Source organism: Pelobates fuscus, chromosome 6 (genome assembly GCF_036172605.1).
Source record: "Pelobates fuscus isolate aPelFus1 chromosome 6, aPelFus1.pri, whole genome shotgun sequence".
Classification (NCBI taxonomy): Eukaryota; Metazoa; Chordata; class Amphibia; order Anura; family Pelobatidae; genus Pelobates; species Pelobates fuscus.
In genome coordinates this window covers 56,419,428-56,445,479 of record NC_086322.1, presented here as the reverse complement: position 1 = coordinate 56,445,479, position 26,052 = coordinate 56,419,428, and the positions used below count along the sequence as shown (strand labels likewise).

The 26,052-nt window shown below is 39.5% G+C and overlaps 1 protein-coding gene across 1 annotated transcript in view; it reads right to left on the bottom strand.

The window, feature by feature from the left end:
- The window catches only part of ABLIM2 (actin binding LIM protein family member 2), a 127,031-nt gene that overhangs the window by 54,303 nt on the left and 46,676 nt on the right, over positions 1 to 26,052 (bottom strand). Inside the window, exons 7-11 of the mRNA XM_063457740.1 lie at positions 17,827 to 17,914; positions 16,795 to 16,853; positions 12,322 to 12,399; positions 9,245 to 9,391; positions 2,661 to 2,781 (exon numbers count right to left, since the gene is read on the bottom strand). Of these exons, the coding sequence (XP_063313810.1) occupies positions 2,661 to 2,781; positions 9,245 to 9,391; positions 12,322 to 12,399; positions 16,795 to 16,853; positions 17,827 to 17,914 (493 nt within the window). The remainder of the gene's footprint in view (positions 1 to 2,660; positions 2,782 to 9,244; positions 9,392 to 12,321; positions 12,400 to 16,794; positions 16,854 to 17,826; positions 17,915 to 26,052) is intronic.

Below are 26,052 nucleotides of genomic sequence, written 5' to 3'. Positions count from 1 at the left end.
TAATCTGACTTGCAGGAGATGGACCAGTGGTGTGAATCACATCAAAGGGTGCAGAGCCATTGTTGGTTGGATCTGTCCAAAGAATAGGCAAGTCAGCCTGGCAAGCCATTTAGAAGAAAACATGTTTTATTCAGTAGTGTGCACTCCAAGGAAGTGATAGTCCCTTTTTTATAGTCTTGTCATGGTCCATTAAATACTATTGTACACAGTGACCACACAGAGCAAAGATGGCTAATTTTGACTTTCTGGCTCGCTGAGAGACATGGGAGGTGTAGTTTGCAAGCATCTGTGTGACAATGTTAGCTTATTTTCTCAATAATAAAATGGCAAACATATTTTAACCCGTTAAGGACCAAACTTCAGGAATAAAAGGGAATCATGACATGTCAAACATGTCATGTGTCCTTAAGGGGTTAAAATTGGCCTGCTAACCTACAAAGCCTTAAACAATCAAGGCCCATAGTATCTGAAAGAGCTCCTGACACCCTACATTCCATCCCTTTCACTTCGGTCAGCCAACAAATCCCTCCTGTCAGTGCCAAGAATAAAGACAGACTCAGGTTCCAGGGCGTTCAGCCACGCTGCCCCTACCTTCTGGAACTCTTTACCGGGCCCAATCAGAGAGGCACCATCCTTACAGACTTTTAAATAAAAAAAGCTAGAGACCCACCTCTTCCATCAGGCATTCAGTCCGCTCAGCTGGCCTTCAGAAACTCCTAACTTTTATGTCTTTATGTTTTGAGTCTCACAGGGAGAAAAGCGCTATAAAAATCGCTAATTATTAATTATTATTATTATTTAATATTATAATAGCCACCTCTCTCCCAGGGCTCCAATAATCTCATATGCCTTTCACTGTCTATTTCATAAACTTCTGGCACTCACTGGGCTAATATATCGAATTATTTCTTACAGCTTATAAAGTTAAATGTCCATTAGCCCAGAGGACAAAAAAACCCAAACATATTTCCTATAATTTCACATTTACTAAAACCATGCTTGCTCATCAAATGTTCAGCAAATATTTTTCATATGATATGAAAGTGACCAATTTGCATAATCCTTGCCCAGAGCAGGACTCGTTCCCTTCAAGGAAAGTTTATATTTTTATGGGAAACAAGTACTGTTATGTATTTGACACGGAGGATTAAGTGGAGGAAGGGATTTTTTGGCACTTAGCAGGGTTATTCACTAATTTTACAATTTGGATTTAAATTCATTAGAATTCACAGGGCCACCTTTTTATACTTATGGTCCTTGATCTCGTATTCTCCACTTTAACAATGATATATTTTTTATCTTCTTTTATCATCTTGGATATGTATATGTCAGAAGACTACACTTTGACCATATAAATGGTGCATATAGTTGCATTAAGACTATTTGTGTCAAAGCACAATGTATTCAATCATGTACTACGTAAAAAGTGAATATTGAGTCCTTGATATGTTACATAGCATTGAACCAGTACTTTGGGCATCTAAATATATTTTTAGGTGCCATGACAAATTGCAATGCCCTTCCATGAACACATTACAATGCCTCCCAACAAACTGGATTGTATAGGGATAGTCTCAATTTCAGGGTCCTTTTTCTTTTCCTGGTGTCCTGCTTTTGAGGTCACCAGGAAACTGTCCCCAAAAAGTCCAACACAATTGGGTCATAAGACGTACTTGCACTATGCTCAGGGCACTAGGACGCTGCGAAGGGCACTGAAACAGTGTTTCCTGCACGTTACCACCCTAGGAGGTCCATCCTAGTTGACTGGCAGAAAGTATAGTGTCATTGAAGCCAGCTTAACCTGCCAATTTTCTAGGTGGATGTAACTCCTTTCCAGGCAGGTCTGCCCCATTTGGGTGGTGCCAATTATGAGATTCTTTACACTGGCTAACACTTTTTACCCCACCCAACGGCACTCTGCTTCATGGGGCACTGATGTTGAAGAGTATGATATCACAGACCCTCTTTTCTTGCGTACATTTTACAAGGTGCAATTCAACCATTACAGGAGCAGCAAGAGAAAGGATTATGCACTGGGGAAATGTACCCATCTCTTACTAGAGTCAATAGACCATTTGAAAAGTTATATATATCTATTCACAATCACTCATTGAGGGAATACATTATATCATAAGGGGCCCCTAAATGCACATGGCCCAGTAAAGAGGCAGATCTGTTAGCTGTGGCCATCCATACTCCACTGAACTTCGATGAGCCCCTTGACGAACAGTGAAGCCATGGTGGAATCAACTTAAAGCCACATATACAATGCTTGATACATGTATACAGTACACCTTTAGCTGCTCAATGTAGCCTAATGTTGCAAAGAAATATCTCACAAACACAGGTACAGATACATTTTAAAAATCAATTTCACAGAAATAAAGAAAACCAGCTTGAGGCAATGTGTATAGTAAGGTTGGATGTAGTGAATAGAAACATTACAATGTTACCAATAAAAATCAATAGCCCAATCAACCAATTAATCTCATTATAACAAAATCCACTCGTCGGTCTGGCCAATACAATGTCCTCAGACGTAAAAATGCTTAGTAGAAAAATATATACAGTATTTTTAAATATATATAATCAGAGTTGATATTAACCCAACAAAATGAACCAATTATTTAACCAGACATCTGGAGAGTGATTTAATTTACCTGGTCTGCTGTAGTGCTGGGGTGAATGGGATGTTGGGGTGTAACGACCATAACCTAATGACCCCGTCGAGCTTGGACTAGATGCCCGGTATTGTTTAACTGACCGATCATCCGGATCTCCCTGAAAAGTAAGAAAATAATTTCAGGTTAGTATGAGCACTGAGAGGGCAGGTAATGCAATGGGAAATATTTTTACAGCACCCGAAAAGTAGACTGTGGGGTTAAACAGTTTGTTACAACCATAACAACTTTATTTCAATGTGCTGAACATAATCCATTCTACTTGTACTTGTTCCATCTTTTCGTAGTAAATTGTGATAACAATAAAAAAGGGGGTCTACAAAATTATTTAGTCTACAAAAAGCAAGTAATTATCTACCCAAGAGTTGAGATGGCCCAAGTATAAACAATATACATAAAAATAAAAAAATACTTATTTCCCAGATAACACTAAAACTGTCCAGAGTGTTATATGGCTCCTAGTGAAATATGTCTATTCAGCTCTGTATGACATGTAAAATAATACATGGCATATACATACACATTTATAAAATCTATAAATACACAAATTTCATGAAATACAAAACATAACAATTTCTCAATGTGGTATTTCATATTTGGAACTTGGTGATATGTTTAACACTGCTGAGACTGTTTCTAAAAGAATGCATTCACGACAACAAGATACCAAGAGTTAAAAATATATCTCTCGCCTAGGTATTTTTTTTGATAATCTGATGTTCTGCAATTTGGATGTCAATAAATTCACAGTGAATAAACTGCAGTTATGTTACATTTTAAGGATACCTGCTTCAGTTGACTTGGGATGAGAATGAAGTATAAAATCATCATTTGACAACATTGGAAGGAATAAGTTAAAATGATGTGTTGTTACAGGACAGGTTTATATGCCCACACAATACTTAGAGGCATCAGATATAGGGACTTTAATCAGTATATATAGTTAGGGCATTTATGCCAGGCTAAATAAGTAAAACCCCAGCATTCTAACTGGTGGAGCAGGCATGAATTGAATTGTTACTCTAGTAGAATGTTATGTCTTTTAATGCTCTTATTAGGCCAGGAGGTTGCCCAAAAGTACAATACCTTTATTTTACTTATACTTGAATATCTATTTGCCATTGGTTCATATCGGCATGGGAAATAATGATTTTGTTGTAGCCTTAGCCAAACTAAAGTTTGTCACTTTAATTCTTTGTCTGCCTTCATAGAGGGGAGTTAATAATGTGTTTAATTTTTAATCCTTATACACACAATAATAATTAGTTAAAATCTGCATTCTTGTACTGGGATTGTCTACACCTTATTTACTCAGTTTGATATATGCCATTAGCTTTGAATGAGACTGTGAAGTATTTTCCCAGTGTGATTATGGATATTATTTGTGTAAATCATATTTATGAATTCCCTGCCATGGGGTGCGTAATCAAGCATGAAGCATAAAAAGCATAAATGCAACCGATCAGCGCTGTTTAACAAGTAGCATGTTATGAAAAGAACAGATATGGCCATTACCTCGGTAGGCGTTGGAGAGAGCAACAGAGGTGACTGCAAATAGCAACACAAAATAAATTAGTGATCAGAACTCATGCACGGAACGTATAATGACAAAACAATGCATTTACCATGTATGACAACTCTGCAATGTGACATCCATATTTAAATGTGAATCATTTCTTAAGAGGACACTATATCAACACACACTTTTTTAAAAATCACTGCTTAGTAGATATACCCCAAAAGAAAACATGTATGCATTTAATAGTACATTTTTCCATTGGGGGCTTACCTAAAAAGAGCTTGCAAAAGCTGCAGATTTCTTGTCTGAAACCCTTGCAAGCCCTCCCCTTCTAAACCCGCCCAGACTTTCTGTGGCTGTCCAATCACAGACTTCCCAATGTAGCTCAATGAGAAGTCTTTGCAAGGCAGGTGCTCTGGGCAATTGCACCCTCTTGAGTTTAGCTCCGCTGAGGTATATAACCAGGAAGTAACTGGAACGGTTGTGTAATTGACAGCTAGGGGGCCGTGAGTGTAACAAGACATATTCATAAACGTGCCAATTTCTCGTGATATCTGCTCTTTTTGTAAAATGAAAAAAAGAGGACACACTTTTCACACATAAAGCACTGCAGCAAACTAAAGTGTTTTAGATATCTGTAGTGTCCCTTTAAATATGGATTTATTGAATGGTATGTATAACTAATTATAAGATATCAAAAAATACACATTGGCATAATGCAGCAATGAAGCATTCCAAATCTTGGCAGTACACATGTTAATATCTTTATTCATATAGAGAAAACTTTCTACTAAATTAAGCAAAAAAAAATATTATTGTATATGAAATGTGATAAATTAATCTGTGAACAATTTGGGGTTTATATACATTTTTCTTAACTTAATGTTGTCAAATGATTTTCACTTTTGGTGGGGGGGTCATATTTTGAGCAGGCACGGTTATTTGTTGACTAAGATGAATAAAGCTCAGGCAAATATGTATTTTTGCAAAGGAAGATGTGGGCCATTATTCAACTCCCCTTGTTTCCAGTAATATGAGGTATATTAAGTGTATTGTAATAAGCAATATGAGTGAATTTTAAGTGTATTGTAATACATAATATGAGTTAATTTTACTTGAATTGTTTATGAGTTTAAGGCAGGTGTTCAACGTATTTCTAGAGCAGCAAAAGTTTACTACTTGAACTGAGTATTTGGTCAACTAAATGATTCTAAAAACATGGTTTTGGATACATTAATGGGCTAATACATTATCAGTAGAATCTATTCAACTCTTGGGTCGCAGGTTCAAATCCTGGTAGGGCTGACTCAGCCCTTCATCCTTTTGAGGTATATAAATTGAGTACCATTAAATTGGGTAACAACCCCTGGATGTTGGTCTAAGGAGGTACTTGAAAACCAAAGTAATCTGAATGTACCTTTCCTGGTTAAATACTTTGTTATTTTTATTTTGTAAATATTTGTAGTTGTAACATTTTTTTTTAGGTAAAACCATTGATGAAATCATAAAGCAATGAAAATATGGACATATAGATCTGTAAGTACCGCAGTCACTCAATACTACAATCTGTCATTCAGGAAAATGATATGCAGCTCAAAAACAAGTTCATTTTTTCATTAGGGAGTACATTTCCAGGACACTGTTCTGTTAAATATGATCTTGTTAAACAATTTTTAAAATTACATTATGGAACATTATATACTTCACACACTGACAATCAGTAATAGAAAGACAACATTTCTGTTTCTTTAATAAACGGTAGAGTGGTTTTAACCTGGAAACTGGTCCTGGTAGGTTTAAAACAAGTTTTTCTTGTATGCCTGCTTGGGCTTTATATTACAAAATATAAATATATTGTATATTATTGGTACTTATATTTTATATTACAATGGTCAAGCTAAGACTGGTCACTATGCATGCTAGGAAACTGCTGGCTCAGCACGTCCAGTGTGAGTCAATGCATAAGAATATCATTCACAGGTACCGTGTATACCAACCCAAACTTGCCAAGTGCAGATGGCACCTGACTGGGTACACTGTAGATACATTATTCGCTACTTCTCCGCTCTTCACACCTTTTTTTTTTTCTATTCACTTGTAGAGCTGTCCCGAACAGTTCGCCGGGAACTGTTCGCCGGTGGACATAGCTTGTTGGCGGTCGCCGCAGCGGGCGAACATATGCGATGTTCGGTCCGCCCCCTATTCGTCATCATTGAGTAAACTTTGACCCTGTACCTCACAGTCAGCAGACACATTCCAGCCAATCAGCAGCAGACCCTCCCTCCCAGACCCTCCCACCTCCATGACGAATAGGGGGCGGACCAAACGTCGCATATGTTTGCCCGCCGCGGCGACTGCGAACAAGCTATGTTCGCCAGCGAACAGTTCCTGGCGAACTGTTCGGGACATCTCTATTCACTTGTAATCACATGTCTGATTGCATCTAAGTTTGTTTTCTATTTTGTTTAGAAACAGATAACTGTCAAATAACCTAAATATGAAAAAATAATAAAATTAAAAAAAACACCAAAAAGCAACACACTTATTAATGGCCTGGGTTTACTTTTCTGTGATATTCTGTAAGAGAATTAGTGTCACATTTTAGACAGTAATAATTATTTATTCAGAAAATGTTAACTAAATCCCTCAAAACTGTTGGAATGGTCGACAAAATGTAGTAGATAAAACCTAAACTGTATCTGACCTGTTCTCTGCTAATAAAATAAAGGGTTTGTGGTTTGCCAAATCAAAGCTTTTGAAAAAATTATTTATACCATATGTCAACCGTAGACAAGATTTTTCAGATTACAGGCTTTTATAGAACCTGTGCCTACATACACACAACACAAGTTGCACTTAATGCACAAAGATGTGAAAACTGAGTGTAAGGAAGTTTTATAAGTCTGTTTTGGATGATTGTCTGACCATAGTGAGAGAATGAAAAATGAATTCAAATTAGACTCCTGCCCGGTCCAAAACCTACAAAAAGAATCCAGCTTCCAATGCATATTTTTCTTAGCAAAAATTACTCTATGAAGACACGAAACAAGCATTAGTGTAGCGCTGTCAAGTACAAGGAAGTAATAGACGACAAATACCGGTACCATATTTTTTCCATTAATTTATCAGAAATATATATTTTAAATTTATGTTTATTAGCAATGTTGCTGCAAGATTAACAGCTGAAATTATGCAGTGAACATGAATATTTCATTATTTTTCGAGTGCTTTTTACGCAGCAGTAGCTCAATGGGGTCACAAGTCTTTGGCACCCTGTAGAGAAAGAAAAGCCTTCCAGCATCACATGACTCACAGTCACCATAGTGATCATCTCTCGCTATCAGTCCCTTACTTGACATGTATAGGTCAGCACTATTAGGAATAGATACATTTTATTCCTTCAGTATGGAAACATTCTATATGGATTGGAACTTTGAGAAACAATTAGAATAGGCTACTAAGGAGCACTATAGCTTTAGGAATACAAATCTGTATTCCTAATGCAATAGTGTCCCTGTCCCTACCTAGAGTAGTCCACACCTTCCGTGTGCCATAAAATAATTTTAATAAGATTTTTAATCACTTGTGTTAGCGCTGAAACTCCCTTAGCATTGCTCACACCACTGGAGACCTAAAGGGTATGTGCAGCTTTACCCCAGGAATGCATTGTATTTAATATCTTACTATGAGCTACAGCGTCATGTGACCAAGTTTTACTGTATCAGGGCTACGGAAGCACCTCCAGTGGCTGTCAGTATGATAACCACTACAGGTGTGTTTAATCCTACAAGGTGAACAGAAGGGTTAAATATACAGGAGCATGGCACCCAGACCACGTCATGGAGATTAAGTGTTCTGGGTGACTTTAGTGTCCTTTTAAGCTGTCTTGGCATCATGGGATATGATGGTGATCACTACTGTAGGTTCAAAAACAGACAGATCTGGTGGTTTAAAATTATTTTTCTTAATTATAAAGGGCTAATACTTCCTAATTCAACAATTGTTTAAGTGTTCCCTTGTACAATTTGTTTACCTGGGCAAGATGATTGAAGAGAAAAGCTCACGTGAAGATTGACGTTAAAAAATAAATGTTTAACAATATCTTTTTCTATGAATAATACAACAGCGGTGGAAGGACCAACAGGTGATCGCTCCACCGGAGTAGTAGGCGGTTGAAGGGAATGCGGGCATAACCCGAAACAATAATAGCTAAAGAGGAAGCTGAAATAGAGTGCACTAATTCAGTACATCCATGTTCAACTTCTAAACCCTAGATATGTCTGCTCCGTCAGTGTATAGCAAAAAAGTGCTTTGAATGGGAGCATAGAACGAACTATGTACAGTGATATAAATCTTTAATGGTCCCTCTTGAGGGAATAGAGAAAAGATTAAAAATAAGTATATACAGTGCCAAGATAGGAGGAGTAGGAGGGACCAATAAAGATTTATATCACTGTACATAGTTCGTTCTATGCTCCCATTCACAGCACTTTTTTGCTATACACTGACGGAGCAGACATATCTAGGGTTTAGAAGTTGAACATGGATGTACTGAATTAGTGCACTCTATTTCAGCTTCCTCTTTAGCCAATATCTTTTTCTATATTACTTTTTACTCACTAATTTTACACAATAAATGAAAGCAATACATTTGCCAGGTAACACTTGGATACTCTGCGGAGGGAGTATTTTCTTAGGATACACACATAAAATGTGAAAACAAAATATGATTTTGTGGTTTTTCTCAATGGGTTGACAGGACATTTTAGAGGACCTAAAGACTTTCATTCTAATATAGCATTAGTTAAATAGTTACCGAGAATGCCTGTGACTTCCTCCAAGTGTCCCTCGTGTGGAGAAGGATGTGGCCCAATCCTTTGGCAAAATGCAACAATTGAATTGGACTATTGTATGTATTGGCATTTTCCTCAGAGATTGGATATGACAATGTTTTAAGCATAACTTTCAATGAAAGTTTGAGTTCAACAATTTTAGTACTCATAGGGTAAATAGAATTTAAAAAAAATAAATATATAAATAGTACCTCCCCATAACTATGTCTATCATCTGTAGAGTAACAGATATATGGAGAATAGGAGATCATATCAGGACGATCAATATTATAGATGGCTTTGTTCTTAGGTAGAGCCGCCAAGTCCTTGTAGTCAATAATTTCATCCCCAAGTTTTGCCTAAAGAATAGAGGAAAGAAAAGGAATGAAACAGAACAAGTAGAATAGTAAAGGACAGGAGTGAAAGAGTACATGAAATTCAAATAAGTCTCTATAAAAAATATATAAACTAGATAAACTAGAAATATGCACAGAATTTACATTAGCCTGGAACTCTTCTTCTGGATTGGCTAATGACGTTCCAATGATGCTGCCAGAGGTGGAGTTACACGTCTGGCAGCAAAGGTAGGTAAAAGTAAATTGTGTATTTACAACATTTCATAGTGAAATAGACTTCAGGCACCACAACCACAAAATAATTGAAATGGTAATGGGGTTTGGAGTAATCTTCTTGGAGTATAAGACAGGGAAACCAAAGAAGATCTCTTAGCATTTATTATCCTCGCCTATTCTCAGTGGCCATTAGACCTTGCTGCTAATGTACTAGTCGTGCATAATGTGATGGAACATTCCCAGGGAGACACAAACTCTGTTTTAGACAGCCACATTGCCACCAAGAACAACCAACACAAGCTATGAATGTCATGGTCACTGTCTTATCTCACCCTGCAGCAAACACCAAAGACATCATATATGCTCAACATAGTCGGACAGCCTGGTAACCCCAGATGCTACATTATTCAGATGTGGGCAAGTCAGATCTGGAGCACATTGAAATTGCACTCTACTAGCCCACTGCAAACCTACACAATGCTGGGCTAGCAAAGAATACACACAAACCCTGCCTGCTGCCTCACTCATGTAGTCCCAGCTCACCCCAGAAGAAGATGAGACTGCATTCCACAACTCGAATCAGTGGGGCAATTGCCCCTTACACCTTGCCAACCCTCCCATGGTCATCTTCTGGGGCAGAAGCTTCTGAAAATTGCTTCTCATGAAATTGCTTCTTTAACCTATTTTTATGTGTTAGCTATACATTCAGTTCATTTCAAACAAAATGTGTTTTTTCCTACTACTAAGGAGTAAAGTAGTAATTGAAACTGCAACTCATACCACCCATGTTATCTCTGCAGACAGGCACGCCATCATTTGTAAACATTCTTCAATTGCAGTGCAATATTGCTGTGAGCCAGTTCTCTGATTTAATATGTCGTTTGGAAAGGGAATTTCCTTTTTTGAGCCACGCCACTGAGGGAAGCCAAAATCAACTTTTTCCACTATTAGTTTAACTTTATTATTATTATTTTTACTTGGCCAAAAAAAATCAAGAAAAGATTTAGGAAGAGGAAAGAACATAAGAAAGCTGATTTTAAAGTAATTTATATATATATATATATATATATATATATATATATATATATATATATATAAAAAAATAGCTAGGGTTCGGAACAGTTATTCTCTTCCACGTCACACAGTACTGGACCGCAGCATAAAATAAGCATGGTATAAAATACAAAAAGAGACAGTGTGCGCTTATTCTCCTAGCAGACAGTATGATTAGGCTGGCACCTGGAACCATGGATGGAGGGAGAAAACACTCTGTCGCAGACAGTGTGACTCACTGATATCATTATACACCAGCATATCATTAGACACACACCTCTAGAGATTGCTGCATGTTTTGTGCTTCCACTTTATCATTGGTTGTCAATCATGCCCACTGCCTGAATGACAACCTGGCTGATGAACGTTCTGTCCACTTTGCCACCAATGTTGGGATGTTACACCATCGTAGCTCACATGCAGAGCGTGTAGTAAAGAAAAAATAAATACAGCGCACAATGACTGCTGGACCCCTAGAGCCTTCCTGTAATTACTTGTGTTGTTACTAATGAATTGGGTGACTGTGCCTCTTAAAGTGAGGTCAAGTAAAGTTTCATTCAGTTATGGGGCCGTCAACCACTCGCCTCATAAATGTCCTGCACTTTGGATGGACCTGGAATATTATTTATTTATTAAGACATTTAAAAAACAAAAAAACAAGAATAGTATATTAAATACCAGAGAAGACACATTATTAGATATAATGCACATCATTCCAGAAAAAACAATCGTTAAAATTAAGCAGCTTCAATGTAATAATGTTAACTTTTGGTCATGTAAGCATGCACAATTACAATAAAGAAAACACAGGAGAAAGTTAGAATGGGAGGAAGGAAGGGGAGGAAAAGCAAAGATTGAAAAAAAGGAGAACAGAGATGGTAAATATTTGGGCTTTATCGTCTAAAACAGAGGGCTATTAACAACTTAATACAGGGCAAAACGAGGATGACTGCATACAACTATAAACACCAGTTAAAGGTCAACCATCTGGAAAGTAGAGGCTTCGGAAGAAAACAGCAATTATTTTGATCTGTAACCTGGGTTGCCAGTTCTAATAACAGAAAAAGGTCAGATTCTAGGAATTCAAGAAAAAACCCACAAAATAGCATTTTGGGGCTGTTATCATAATTAGTTGCTCAACCAAATGTATTTCCTAAGCTCTCTACACCCTTTCCTAGACACTTTGAGGGCTGGTATTTCATCAATGTGTTGGCATCAATGATATAACGGATAATTATTATATGATTGTATTAAAATGTAGTTATATGTCTTAGCAAACATTCTTCATTCTGGGGTAGATGCATGGGGGAAGCTAAAGTAGTGTTGGCTCAGGAGTGAGGCAGAAAATATCACCAAATATTGACTACATAATTTTCTGGATTGTTGTCCAAAACACTGATAACCTGTGGCAAGACCACTAGATATGGACATATGTGCTGAGCACTGTCAGCTACCTCCAACATTTTTCGATACCTCATGGAAAATCGAGACCTGAAAGGAGTGAGCCCTGCAATGTGATACACCCTTAACCACTTTACTGTGCATGCAGAAAACATCCCTAAGCTTTTTTGTGGTGATCACACTCGTAGAACTGTAGAAGCATACAGCCATTTTTACAAGGCTCTAAACAGACTTTTTTACACTAAGTGATTATACAAACTTACATATATAACTCGACTAGGGGATCCAGAAGTGCTTGATGCCGGTACTGAGATAATACTTTCTGAAGATGTTCTTGTTTCCTGTAGAGAAAACAAAGCAATTCAGTTTTCAAATCACTACAATTTGTTGTTCAGTGACTTTAACCACTTAGTACTGAAACGTATTTGAGTTACAAGATGAACATTGTCTGAATAGATTTTTAAGTGTTAAACAGCAATTCGACAGTTGACTAAAGGATCCAGATTGCATGGCAGCGGATGCATTTCTCCAAATGTGGCCAGCCCAACTAGCCTATACATTCCCACCACTTGCCATAATAGAGAGAGTGCTTCAAGATATCCGAAACCAGGAAATATCCTTCATGGATCCTCTCTGGATTCCAACTTTGCCAGTGGAATTCACAGACCTATGGGGGAACCACCATCCTTTTGTTCTCCAAGACCATCAACATCTAGTGGCTTTGAATGCTTTCAGGGGATCTTGAAATGTCGATGGACTATTTGAGAAAGCTAGATAATTATTGTGGGACTCCTGGGCCCAGGTACCAGATGGTGTTACCTTTCAGCTTGGCATACCTTGACTAGCTGGTGTTTGGAAAGAGACCTCAATCCCTTTACAGCTCTATTAATGTCATGTGTTCGGCAACCTCGGCAGCTCATGTTCCAGTTCCTGGGATCCCTATTGCTAAGGACCCTCTTGTTTGTAGACTCATGCACTGTATTTATTTATCACGTCCTCTGCTGCCTAAATATTCTCAACTATGGGACGATCCACGACAATAATAGGTGAAATGTACTTTTACTTTGTTAACATTCTTTTAATTGGGTCTCTGAAGTTCGAGCGTTTGATGTTGATGCCTCCTGTTCCCTCCTAAGGAAGTGACATTTTGGATTGCTCGTCATTCTAAATCTGATTGCTTGGCCGGTTTTTACCTTTTCTTTTGAGATTACTCCAAACTTTGTGTTGCTTCAGCTATTGTTTCTTATGTTTTGATTACAGCATCCCTTTGCCTTTCCAACTCCGGACAACTTCTCATTTCCTAGGTAAAATTATCTCTCTTTGACGACTCTTGAACGCTGAATTCAATGGCTTTTATCCTTAGTCAACGTGAATTCTTCATTAGGTGCTCACAAGGCAGTGGCTTAATCTGCCTCTATTTCAGGAACCTCTCTTTCTGATATTCTTCAGTCCGTGGACTGGTCCAGGGAAGACACTTTCCAGACATTTTATTTTTATTTTTTAGACATTCTTTATTTATGAGAGATTTTTCAAGTAAGGAAGGGGTACAGAAAAAAGGAAAGGGAGGGGAGGGGCGGGGGAAACAAACATCAAATTGCAAAGAATGACATACATCGGCTCAGTATATCGAGCCCAGCATTGATACATAGTCGAGTATAATGTTTCACCAATGACATTGTCACAATCAATGTACAGCGTGTCCGCCTAAGCGGGTTGTGGTTGGCGATGTGGGGCACCTTCCTCGGGTGTAAAATGTATTACAGGCGCGTCTATAGCTGTCAGGTGAGTCAAAGGTTGGGTATAGGAGGGGGTGGCTGGGTCTGGGAACTAATCTTCGTCATAGGGATATGGGTCGGGGTAGCAGGCGAGGGTATCAGGCGTCTCCTGGGGGGCCGGGAATACGGGGTCAGGCCCGTCCCGTGCAGTATAGGACGTCCAGGGGTACCATTGGAGGGCGCACTTGTCCGAGCGCTCCCGCAGGGACGCAGTTAGCATTTCCATCCCACGGATCTCCTCAACCTTGTCGACCCATTGCTTGTAAGTGGGTGCCGCCTGGCTTTTCCAAAGCAGCGGGATAAGGCTTTTCGCAGCAGAGAGCAGGTGTATTGTGAGGGATTTTTTGTACTGTTGAATGGGCATGGATGTGTGGTGGAGGAGCATTGCCAATGGCAAGAATGGGAGGTCTGTGTCCGTGATTTCCTTAATTTTGTCGTGTATCATGTGCCAGTATGGAGCTATGCGTGGGCAAGACCACCAGATATGAAGGGTGGTGCCCAGGGCGGAGTGGCATCTCCAGCAGTCGCCAGAGGTTGTACCGTGCATGTGTCTGAGCACTTCTGGGGTTCTATACCATCGCGTGAGTAATTTGTAGCTCATCTCCTGGTATTTGGAGCTAATGGAGCATTTGTGGGTTAGGAGAAAGACTTTGCCCCACTCCTGGGCAGTCAAGCGCGTGTCCGTCTCCCGCTCCCACCTGTCCGTGAACCCCAGTGTGCCCTCATTGTCCGGTGTCAGTAGGCGTACGTAGAGGTGGGATACAGCGTGATCAAGGTGTTTTCTGTCGGTGCACAGTTGTTCGAAGTCGGTCAGTTGTCTGTGAATGTGGTCTTTGCCTTGAATATTTGTGTAGTATGTCTTCACCTGGTGATAGTGGAACGCGTCTATCAGGGTCGGTTGCTGGGTCGATATGACATCGGGTAACGGTTTAAGGGCTCTGTCTGCGATCCACTGATGCAGGTAGAGCCAGTCCGTCTGGTGGAAATTTCGCATTGCCGCGGGGGTGAGACCGTCCGCGACAGACGGGTTATGTGTGATCGGGGTCAGTGGGTTAGGTGATGTGGTGAGCCTGTGCGTGAAGCGTAGTGAACACCATACCCTAAGGGTGGCGTCTATGAGGGGATTTTGGAGTCGGAGCTCAGAATATGTAAGGGAGCCAAGCCAGAGTCTAGCAGGGATCGTACCGCGGGATTGCTGTACCTCCATGGACACCCATCTCCTGGCACCCGTGTTCGCGTGCCAGTCCACCACCCTTTGTAGATGTGTGGCCTGGTAGTATCGTTGCACGGAAGGTAGTCCGGCCCCCCCTGCTGACTTTGGGCGTTCCAGGGTGGCTCTGCGAATGCGGGAAGCGGAGCGGTTCCATACAAAGCTACGGATGTCTCTGGCCAGTGTACGGAAGAACGATTGCGGGATCGCGACAGGTAATGTCGTGAAAAGATATAGTAGTCTGGGGAGGACATTCATTTTCAGGGCTTGTATGCGGCCGAACCAGGTGAGATACATTGGGGACCAACGTAGAAGGTCCTTTTGGATAATTGCGAGTAGGGGGGGAAAGTTCATCGGGTAGAGTTGTGCGAGATCTCTCGGTAGCCAAGTGCCCAGGTACCGTAGTCTATCTGGTCGCCAAGAGAAGGCGAACTCTGAGCTCAACCGATCAACCAGCTCGGTGTTATCGAGTAGAGGCAAGGCCTCTGACTTGGTCATATTCAATTTCAAGTTGGAGACTCGATGAAAATCGCGGAACGCTTTGAGGAGGTTAGGGATGGAAATTAAGGGTTGTTCCAGGAAGAACAACATGTCATCAGCATAGGCGGCAAGTTTGTGTTCCTCTGCTTCCAGAGTCACCCCCGTAATACCCCCGTCCCGTCTGACCGCCTCCAGGAAAGGTTCTAGAGAGAGGGCAAACAGGAGGGGGGACAGGGGACAACCTTGCCGCGTGCCATTGCTGATGGGGAAAGGTTTCGTTAATGCACCATTGACGCGAATGCGCGCTGTCGGGGTCGTGTACAAAGCCGCCACCCAGTTGCGCAGCTGCGGGCCAAAAGACATTTTATTTTTGACCCAGTTTCTCACGCTTCTTTTGCACTATTACTAGAGCGTTAACAAGGAAAATATAAAGCCTCCTGTCATGCAATATGGCTTTAGGGTATCTATATTCTTAATAATTACACAAGGTAAATATTTTCCCTCCTTACTCTTCCCTTATGTTATGGTAAGTGTTTTAGACCTTTCATATTAGGTAATATGCTACTGTTTGTTGAAATATCTTCTTATATTATTGAATAACATACATTTTTCTATTGATGTCTTATATATTCTATATTTTAATTTATTCTAAAACCATTTTTATGTATGGTATTTACATTGCCCTAGAATAATATTTTATTAATCCTTTTCCAAGAATTCTGTTCTTTTTCAGTGTGAGCTTTACGGATTTGCTTTGGTGTATATGAGTGGCTGAATCTTATTCAACAAGGCTCCCTGTTCCAGTTGATCTTTAATGAAGTTTTTGTTTTCTTCAGTTATTTACTATGACCGTTCGTTTCAGTGGGTATATCAATTTGTTAGGTTTATTGTTTTTTGATTGTTCTGTTATGGAGTAAATACTTTGCTGCTAGGACTACAGTAAAGGAAGTTAAACAAACCTTCTGTCATTATTAAAATTAAGATTATACCCTAAAACTCGCATAATCTATAATTATTGAGCCCCTTTAATGAAATCAATAAATATCCAAGTACAGAAAGGCACAACGAGATGTCAATCTGAGTAAAGTCAATAGATTTTGCTGGCAAGATCTAAAAATTCTAAAAATCTAAAAGTGGTGCAGTCAGAAGCAGTATTCTATTGGTCTCCATGGTGATTGATTTTTCTTCTTGCCACATGATTACTATTCCTTCTAAACCCAGAAGGACAGTGATTGTCTAAGATTTATAAAGGCTTGTTTGCATTACTTTACCTTGTTTCTCTCTTCTGATTTAGCGGCCTGACGACATATAGGATGCCATATTGAATTGCCTGCAGAAAATATAACAAACATGAAATAATTTTCACTTTTTATTGCATGTTAAGTGCGCCACCTATTGTGTTTCTGTGTTTTTACTATGAAATTATTTTTATTTTAATCATAAATTAAATAGGTAAGCACTTCTATGATATTGGACTTTATAAGTAAGTCACATATTGTGGATACCTATGTACCTAGCTGTCTATGTTATGCTAATTTTAATTACTCAAGTTGGGTGTCATTTCAGAAAGTTAAATATTATTTTAACTAAATTCTCGCCCACCACCACCAATGTTCCTCAAAGGTATTGCATAATCACATATGCCCCCAGTATAAACTCTTAAATGTTGACTACTATGAGTAGGTCAGTGTAGCACTTCTTGAAAGGTCTTCATAGATGTAGATCGTTCACCACTGCTGGTCCTCTGTTTGTCTATTGGACACATTTATAGATTATATAATAATGTATAAAGACTACCAGGGTTTATACTTATATTCAGTGGATCTCGTTACTGGAGTGAATACTCCACATTTAACCACATCTTAGTGTATCTACCACTTCACTAACTTACAAGAACCTAAACTGAGAGCAGGGCAACACCTCAGGAATAAATTATGCCAAACTGATTGATACCTCAAAGGATTCCCCCTAACTTGTAGAAGAACCCATATGGCTGTCTCAAGATCTTACCAAATGTGCCGGTGGAGGTTGCAAATAGGATTTTGACATCTTACCTTACAATAGTTAATAAAGTACAAACTTGAATAAAAATAGTAAGTGTATCTTTTGCTCACTAGGACAGGAGTAGGCGGCTTTTGGAACTCCAGATGTTGCAACCATAACCCTGCATTAAGGGAGATGTGGTCCACAACATTTGGAGTGCTGAAGGTTACCTACGCTTGCACTAGGGCACACCACAGGCTTGAAAGTATGGGTAACCTGGCTTTGTTGTCAGCCATCACAAGTATCAGGTAACTCTTTACCTTGAAGGTACATCTCTTCACCTTCTGCAAACATCAGATTGCATCTGACACATCGTGCACAGGTTGGGTGATAGTGCTTCTCACCAGCCTACAGAAAGATAAAGTATATAGTGTAATTTATTGACATTTTGAAGTCCCATAAACAACAACCACTATGATTTTATATTTTAAATGTTACATTTCTAATGGTACCATTAATGGTATAGCCTTCTAAATGGTATTCGGCCAACTCCCATCAAATTAAAGGGATACTATAGTCACCAAAACAGCCTTAGCTTGATGAAGCATTTTTTGTGTCTATATCGTGGCTCTGAAATCTCACTGCTCAATTACCTGCCATGTTTATGCAGCCCTAGCCACACATACCCTGGCTGTGACTCACACAGCCTGCATGCAAAAAAAAAAGGTTTAATTTTTGAACAGATGTTAACTTACTTTAGAAGTTTTATCCCCTGCTCTTTAACATAGAAACATAGAATGTGACGGCAGATAAGAATCATTTGGCCCATCTAGTCTGCCCAATTTTCTAAATACTTTCATTAGTCCCTGGCCTTATCTTATAGTAAGGATAGCCTTATGCCTATCCCACGCATGCTTAAACTCCTTTACTGTGTTAACCTCTACCACTTCAGCTGGAAGGCTATTCCGTGCATCCACTACCCTCTCAGTAAAGTAATACTTCCTGATATTATTTTTAAACCTTGAACTCTAATCACAAGCAGGGTGCTCCTGCAAGGTCAAGCTATTAACATGCAGGAGATAAGAAATTCTAAATTAAACAGACTGTCCAATAAAGACTATCCAATTAAGGTAAACATTAAATCTCACTTCAGTAGGAGATTACATGCACGGATGTGTGACTAAGGCTGCATAAAAATGTGATTTAACTCCTAAATAGCAGAGGACTGAGCAGATAGACTACAGAGGTATGATCTACACACCAAAACTGCTTCATTAAGCTAAAGTTGTTTTGGGGACAATAGTGTCCCTTTACGGTAAGATGATATAAACTTTATTAGGTCTCTAACCAAGCTATGTTGAGGCTGCGGTGCACTTACATTATAGTGAACTAGTAGTGAACGTTGTGAAAGTAGGAAAGCATTGATTAGGCAAAGATACATAAATTGCTGGTGCAAAACCAGTGTATATGGATTGTGAGATTTAGATATGCACATCAGATTAACTGCTGGAATGGACAATCCAGGTTAGAGTTAATCTTTGTTTTAATGCATCATGGAGATGATGCATTACAAACATGACTAAATATATTTAACATTTTAAAGTAAACAATAAAAGTGCTGACACTTGAATGTCTCTCAGTATCTGCAAAATTCCAGGGTCTGCGGAGACTAGAAGTGGATGAGAGGTCTCCATCAGTCATGGTATTCCAAATGGTTTCTGTTGAAAGCTGTAGAGTACTCACTATTCACATTTTTAAGTTGCTTGATTCATGTAAAACATCTAGTTATTAGTACCCGTCAAATGTTTTTTGCTAACTTGCTAAGTGACCTTATTGCATGGATTTTCATAATTGAAAGGGTCTACCTTTGTTTGTCTGCTATACAAGCTCTCTCATAGAAGAGAATGCCTGTGAAAATTCATTGGGAGTTGTAGATAACTGTACAAGATCTTGTATAGATCACATGCTTCATAAGTAGATGAGTGAAAATATAGTTAAGTAAAATGTTAGTAAATCGCTGCTGACCTATATTTCATAGATAAAAAGAGAATGCTCCTTAGATCACTCCCTATGCAAAGCACTTGAAGAATGCTTTCAAAACATTTTTCATCTAACCTATAATAACACACCTAACATATTGATAAGCATTGTTTAGCTGTTTATCACTTGAAGGCCTGGAACATATTCTTTGTGGATATCATCTTATAGCAATTAGATTACAATTTGCAATCAACCAATGACTGCTGCTAGAATGTGTGCTTTAGTAACTATTTCCCAGGATTCTATTATGCAAGATAGTCAAATACATTGTATAAGCTTCCTAAAAATGACGAATGCCCCGTTTTCCCACTGGAAACTATATTTAGCTAAGCCTCTCTTGTTTGCATGGCATAATTATTAAAAAAGGAATTCTGAAAAGTCATAGCAACGATCATCTCAAAGTATACACAAGTTTAATAGTGCTACATGATGGTACACCGACAATTTCTGATGACAAAGTCACTAAAATTGCTGTCGCTGTATCTCAAGAGGTTGCTGTAACAGACATTCAAAAGTGAAAAATCAATCATGAAAACACATTCTTTAATCTTTATGTGCAGTCAGCTGTATATATGTGTTCCCTAATGTTTGACAATGCACTCAAGATGCATTCACGTTATCACATAAAAAAAAAAAAAAGAATCTAAATTCACATGTCTTTACATTGTGGTCGTTGTAAGCCAAGTCATTATCAAAGCTGATATATTTAACCCTTGTGTGCTAGATGTGTGTCCCATGCACATGTTGGTTCGATTGCTGGCAAAGGGTTAACAAAGTCGCCATTCAGGGCAGCTTTCAAAACAAGCCATAAAAGGTTAATATTCTGATATATTAAAGATCATTAATGTCTTGAAAGCTCTTTAGGGCCAATGATAACATCCGAAAGTGGTTTTGATTAAGTTAATGGAATTACAACTAAAAGCCTTTTTTAATTTATGAGTTAAACATAATAAAAAATGAATGATTCATATGTGCCTGACTAATACCGCTTTAGAAAGAGGAATACAGAAAGCAGAAATTAATAAAAATGCACGTAGATATTTTCAAAGCTACACGTTACTTTTTCCAATATTATTTAAAGTTGTTTTTTTTTTTTTTATAAATAAAGCAATAATAAATGTACCTAACGAAAATTACAGGATCATACAAAGTGCAAATAAAGAGGTAAACATACATGATTGAGACCACGTAATACAAAATATAATAAACCATTATAATGCAGTTGGAAATGACGAATAAAAAACAAAGAGGCTTACGACTTTCTAGTAATAATTATGGTCCTACAGACGTGTCATGTAGGGATCAGGATAACTAAGCTTTCATAAAAATGTGCGATTTAGAGAATGAGATTTTTGTTACCACAACCTATTGGTAACTCTGTATTGAAAAGAGAATCCCATTAGAGGTTGAGTACATAAGGTAAAGCGGACAGATGCCACAGGTTAGAAGATGGAAAGAGTTAAAGAGTGTGGTCAAATTCTAAGGGAGGAGTCTGGTGTCCCACTGTGTTAAAATTTCGCCAGCCACCACTATTTATGAATGACACCAAGTACCATAAAACTAATTCAATACAATTCCTACAAGTAAGGGCAGGGTTGAGTTAGTACATAACTGATGTAACTTACAATTTTTAAGAGTGAGCCTTGGAATTTACAGTGATGTAATTCTAAACATTTTCATAAACTTATGAGAACTTGACATTTTTTCATTGCTATCTTGTCCAGCCATGAAAATACTGGCTTCCTCACATCACATTTGTCCAGTTTGAAAAGCAGCCTTTTATGGTCCTTATTTAATTTGATAATACAAGAGATCATTTTAGTCAGCTTGTGTCTTAAACACCTGAAATGATCATATTGCTTCTCATACAGAAATGAGGCATGGTTGTTGGTGGTATAGTAGGAATCAATTAATGATGTGCTTGGAGGAGAAAAATAATTTATTTTCTCCTTCTAGCAAGGCATCCAAAGAGGCAGATCTTCTTTACCTGGTAGGTAGCAGAAGTAATGACAGCAGAGCATATGGAGATAAAGTCAGCATCACGTCCCTGTGTGACCACCTTTACATCTGGCTGCCTGCAGTTACTCCTGCAACCTCAAAGCCTCTGGGCAACCTCTGGTGTGTGCTTGGGGAGTTATTAGAATAGGGACACACATTAGGAAATGAGGGGAGAGAAGAGGTGAACAAGTGAGGCAAGGGGGTATGAGAAGAGAGCTACAGAGGAAACAAATGTAAGAGATGAACAAGAGGATATTGTCGTTGGGTGACTTTATGCCACTCCAGGCACAAAAGTCATGCACTTCAGCTTTTTGATGGCTTGTAACCATCCTTCTACCTCTTGATCACATTCCTGAGCTTTTCAGTGTGGTTCAGGTCTGGAAATAGGGCTGGCCAAGACAGACTCACTGTATCCCACTGCCAGCAAAGCCAAAACAAACCCTCCTTTTTCTCTCTTAAATATTTATTTTCACCTCTTTTGGCATGGTCAATAAATATTTATTGATTCCAATTATTTTTGAGGCACCACCAGCACTATGCTTGCCATCCTGCTGGCCCAATTGCAAGAGGGAAGATCTGGTTCTAGTGATCAACTAATGAAGACCTAATTAAGCACAATGAGGTGTGCCCGTGTTGTAATTAAACAGACAATGGAACAGAATGACTGCCATACATGTAGATATGCTGATTTAAGAAAATAATTGGAGTGATCTCTTGTTTTTTTCCAAAGCTGTATATATATATATATTATTTTGACAATGCATAATGTGTTCTATTTTGCGATAAATGACTACCGTTATTGGGCTCATTTGTAAACTTGGCATTTGTGCAAAGATTAAAAGAGCAAAATAAAAATACCAATTACTTTATACAGTAAGGAACTGAATACAGTGCATGCTTTAGTGTCGATATCTGCTGGTTCAGTGGTTTGACACATCGAAACCTTTATGTTTTATCGATTTTTTTCATTCCCACTGGGATCTTGTCCAGTCAACTGAATGAGCAACATTGTGTAAAATGTTTATATTACAATTACAATGAATGGGTGACATAGTTGTCAAATACCAGCCAGGCTGTATCTGAATTGCCTTACAGGGAATACACAGGAAAAACAGATGGCCATTTGGGGACTTAAAACCTGTATAATACAAATCAAATCGTAAGTCCAGTGATCGTCAAACCCCTCCTCAAGGCACACCTAACAGTCACACAATTTAGGGATTGCCCGGGTGTTCAGAAAAAAAATTACCTTAGAGTATTTTTTTTTTTTTTTTAAACACCTTAGACACACCCGGGTAATCATTAAATCCTGGACTGTTAGGTGTGCCTTGATGAGAAGGTTGAGGAGCACTGCTTTAGTCCATGGTATAACACATTTATTTTACTGGCCTAGTATGCCTGTACAAAACAAAAACAAACAAAAACAAAACAGCTCTCAGACCCAGTAACTTCTGATTGCTATTTGCGTTGTCACCATTCTTAAATTAATATATTTTTTAGTTTTTTCCAAGTCTCAGGGTGGATAACCACACATTTATGGGAATATCAAGGAGGTGGGATGATTTGGAATGTTGACAGTTCAATGCCATGACAACTAAGAGTAGTGCCATAACTGTGAGGGTGGGGTATTATAGTATCACTGAAACAGGATATGATTTAGAAATATAAAACAGGGGATCGGGGACTTGCTAGCCCTTCTTTGAACTGACCCATCCCACTAACAGATATTGGCGATCCACTTAGGAATCTAGGGATCATTCACCATTGGTTAATAATCCTTTGCTTCTTCATATTGTGGAAGGGAATGGAAGGGGTTCAGGGTCATTGGTCATTATAATGTTTTGACAAGCCTAAAAGCAGCACAATGAACCCAATGATTGATTGGTTAGCCCGCAGGGCTGCACCTCTGACAGTGATACAAAGATTCTCCTTGGCTGGCCCACTCTTCAAACCTGCTCCTTCCAATCTTACTTTCACACCTCGAAAGTGTACTAGGTTCGTGAATGTGCTAGATGTGTGACAGGAATATATTAAATATTGCCATTAAAACCCCATCACTACAGGTCATTTGATGTAATAGAGTTAAGTAAAAAGCTAAATACTTTTGGAAAAGAAAAGTCTGTCTTTTTAAATATGCCACATTTATCCTTACTTCCATAGTACAACTGAAAATGTATAAATATAACAAAATGAATATTTCTGAATAATTTCTCTCTCATTTTACATTTTTGCTCTTCCACAGGGAATTCTTATATCGACTAACTCTCTACTCTTCAGCCCAGCTCTGCAAAGCTACCGCATCTATTTTGCTGTAAATGCATCCTCGTATTGACAATTTTTTTCTTTTTTTACAGGACTACCAAACCCTTCTTAACCAATTTAATAAAAACATCAGTCTTGCTAATATGACAGTCCAGTCCCATCGTTAGTCCTGAATGGGTTGAATGTAATGGTACTAAGACTCATTGTGGCGGAACCAACCTCGCCACTGTGCACTGGAGAAGACTGCTTGCCAGCCTCTTGCCCTGTGACTATAGTCCCTGGGAGGTTTGCCCCTTGGAATAGCAGATTTGGGCATAATAGATTTTTGCTGTGCTGCTGCTGCCCCTTTAATCCCAGAGAAAGGGTTTGTACTTTTAAATTGGCACTTCGAATGCCGTTGAAGTGCCGAAGTAGTCGAAGTGGCCGCCATTCGAAAAACGAACAGGTGGCGGCGGCCATGTTGGTTCATTCCATGCGGTCAGCGGTATGTGTAGGCAAATTCATGGAACTGAAATCGGCTACACAGTTCCGCGAACACCGCTGAGCCTTACCTTCTCCCACAATGATTTTGCAGCCGCAGAGACTAAGTCCCGTTCGAAGATTCGAACGCTCGTTCAAATGAGAATTTTTCAGCCTGAAATAGACCGACCGCACAGCCCAAATCTATGGAACTGTTTTGGGCATGAAAATGTGCTTGCGGTCGGTCCTAAAGGACTTCAATCTAACTTTTTAACCCCTGAACCGATTGCACTGATTTTTGAGTACCGTATATACTCGTGTATAAGTCGATCTCATGTATAAGTCGAGTGCAGTTTTGTGACCAACAATTGTGAAATATGCTATGCCTCGTGGATAAGTCGAGGGTAAAACTTGGGGCTATGAAATTCTGTGATTTTTATAATTATATACACACACACTCATACAAACACACACTCTGCATTATATACGCACACTCTGCGTGTATATAATGCAGAGTGTGTGTGCGTGTCTGTATATAATTCAGATTGTGTGTGTGTGTCTGTATGAGTGTGTGTGTGTGTATATAATGCAGTGTGTGTTTGTATGAGTGTGTGTGTATATAATGCAGTCTGTTTGTATGAGTGTGTGTGTGTATATAATGCGGTGTCTGTTTGTATGAGTGTGTGTGTATATAATGCAGTGTGTGTGTGTGTATATAATGCAGTATGTGTGTTTGTATGAGTGTGTGTATATAATGTAGAGTGTGTGTTTGTATGACTGTGTGTTTGTGTGTGTGTGTGTAGGTCTATAGTGAAATAGAAATGTTTCCATCATTTGTGTCCCAGAAGCTCCTGCACAGCAAGGCTTGGTTCAGTGGAGCTAATGGGAGGATTCGACCAGCGCCCAGAGAATCCCAAGTTAGCTCTCAAACACTTTAAGGCAGTTTGATTGCTTACCCTAGGAGAGTACATAGCACTCCTGGCACCATAGCCACTGCTGAGTGTGGAGGTTATGGTATCTGGAGTGTAACTCTAATGCAATACATTCAGATAGTTTAAAGGACAGGGTGAAAGGAAAAAAAAAATATTTTAGTTTTTTTTTTTTTTTTTATTATTTTTTTATTATTTAATTATATTTTCGTCCCCCCTCCCTGCTTGTTAGCTGGCCAGGGAGGGGGGCTCTCATTCCCTGGTGGTCCAGTGGATGGTCTGTGTAGGAGGGGGGCTGGCAGAGAGCTCTTACTTACCTTCACAAGCAGCTCCTGTCAGCTCCCCTCTCTCACCTCCGGTTCGGTCAGCTCCTCTGTCAGCTCCAGGGCCGGCGCTACCATAAGGCGGCCCAGGCGGCCGCCTTAGGGCGCACCGGCCCTGGGGGCGCAAAATCAGGCTGACCGGAAGGAGGGAAGCGCACTGCGCTCCCCTCCAACCGACGACCTGTTGTAGCGTGGCCGAGCGCCCGGTTCTGCGGGCGCGCGAGGGAGCACTCTCCCATGTGTGCTTCCTCTTCAGCTCCCTCGCGCGCCGTATACTGATACCGGAGCCGGAAGATGACGTCATCTTCCGGCGCCGGCATCCCTACGCGGTGCGCGAGGGAGCTGAAGAGGAAGCACACATGGGAGAGTGCTCCCTCGCGCCCGCCCGGGAGCCAGCCAGCCAGCCACCAAGGGAGCCAGGGAGCCAGCCAGCCACCAAGGGAGCCAGCCAGCCACCAAGGGAGCCAGGGAGCCAGCCAGCCACCAAGGGAGCCAGGGAGCCAGCCAGCCACCAAGGGAGCCAGGGAGCCAGCCA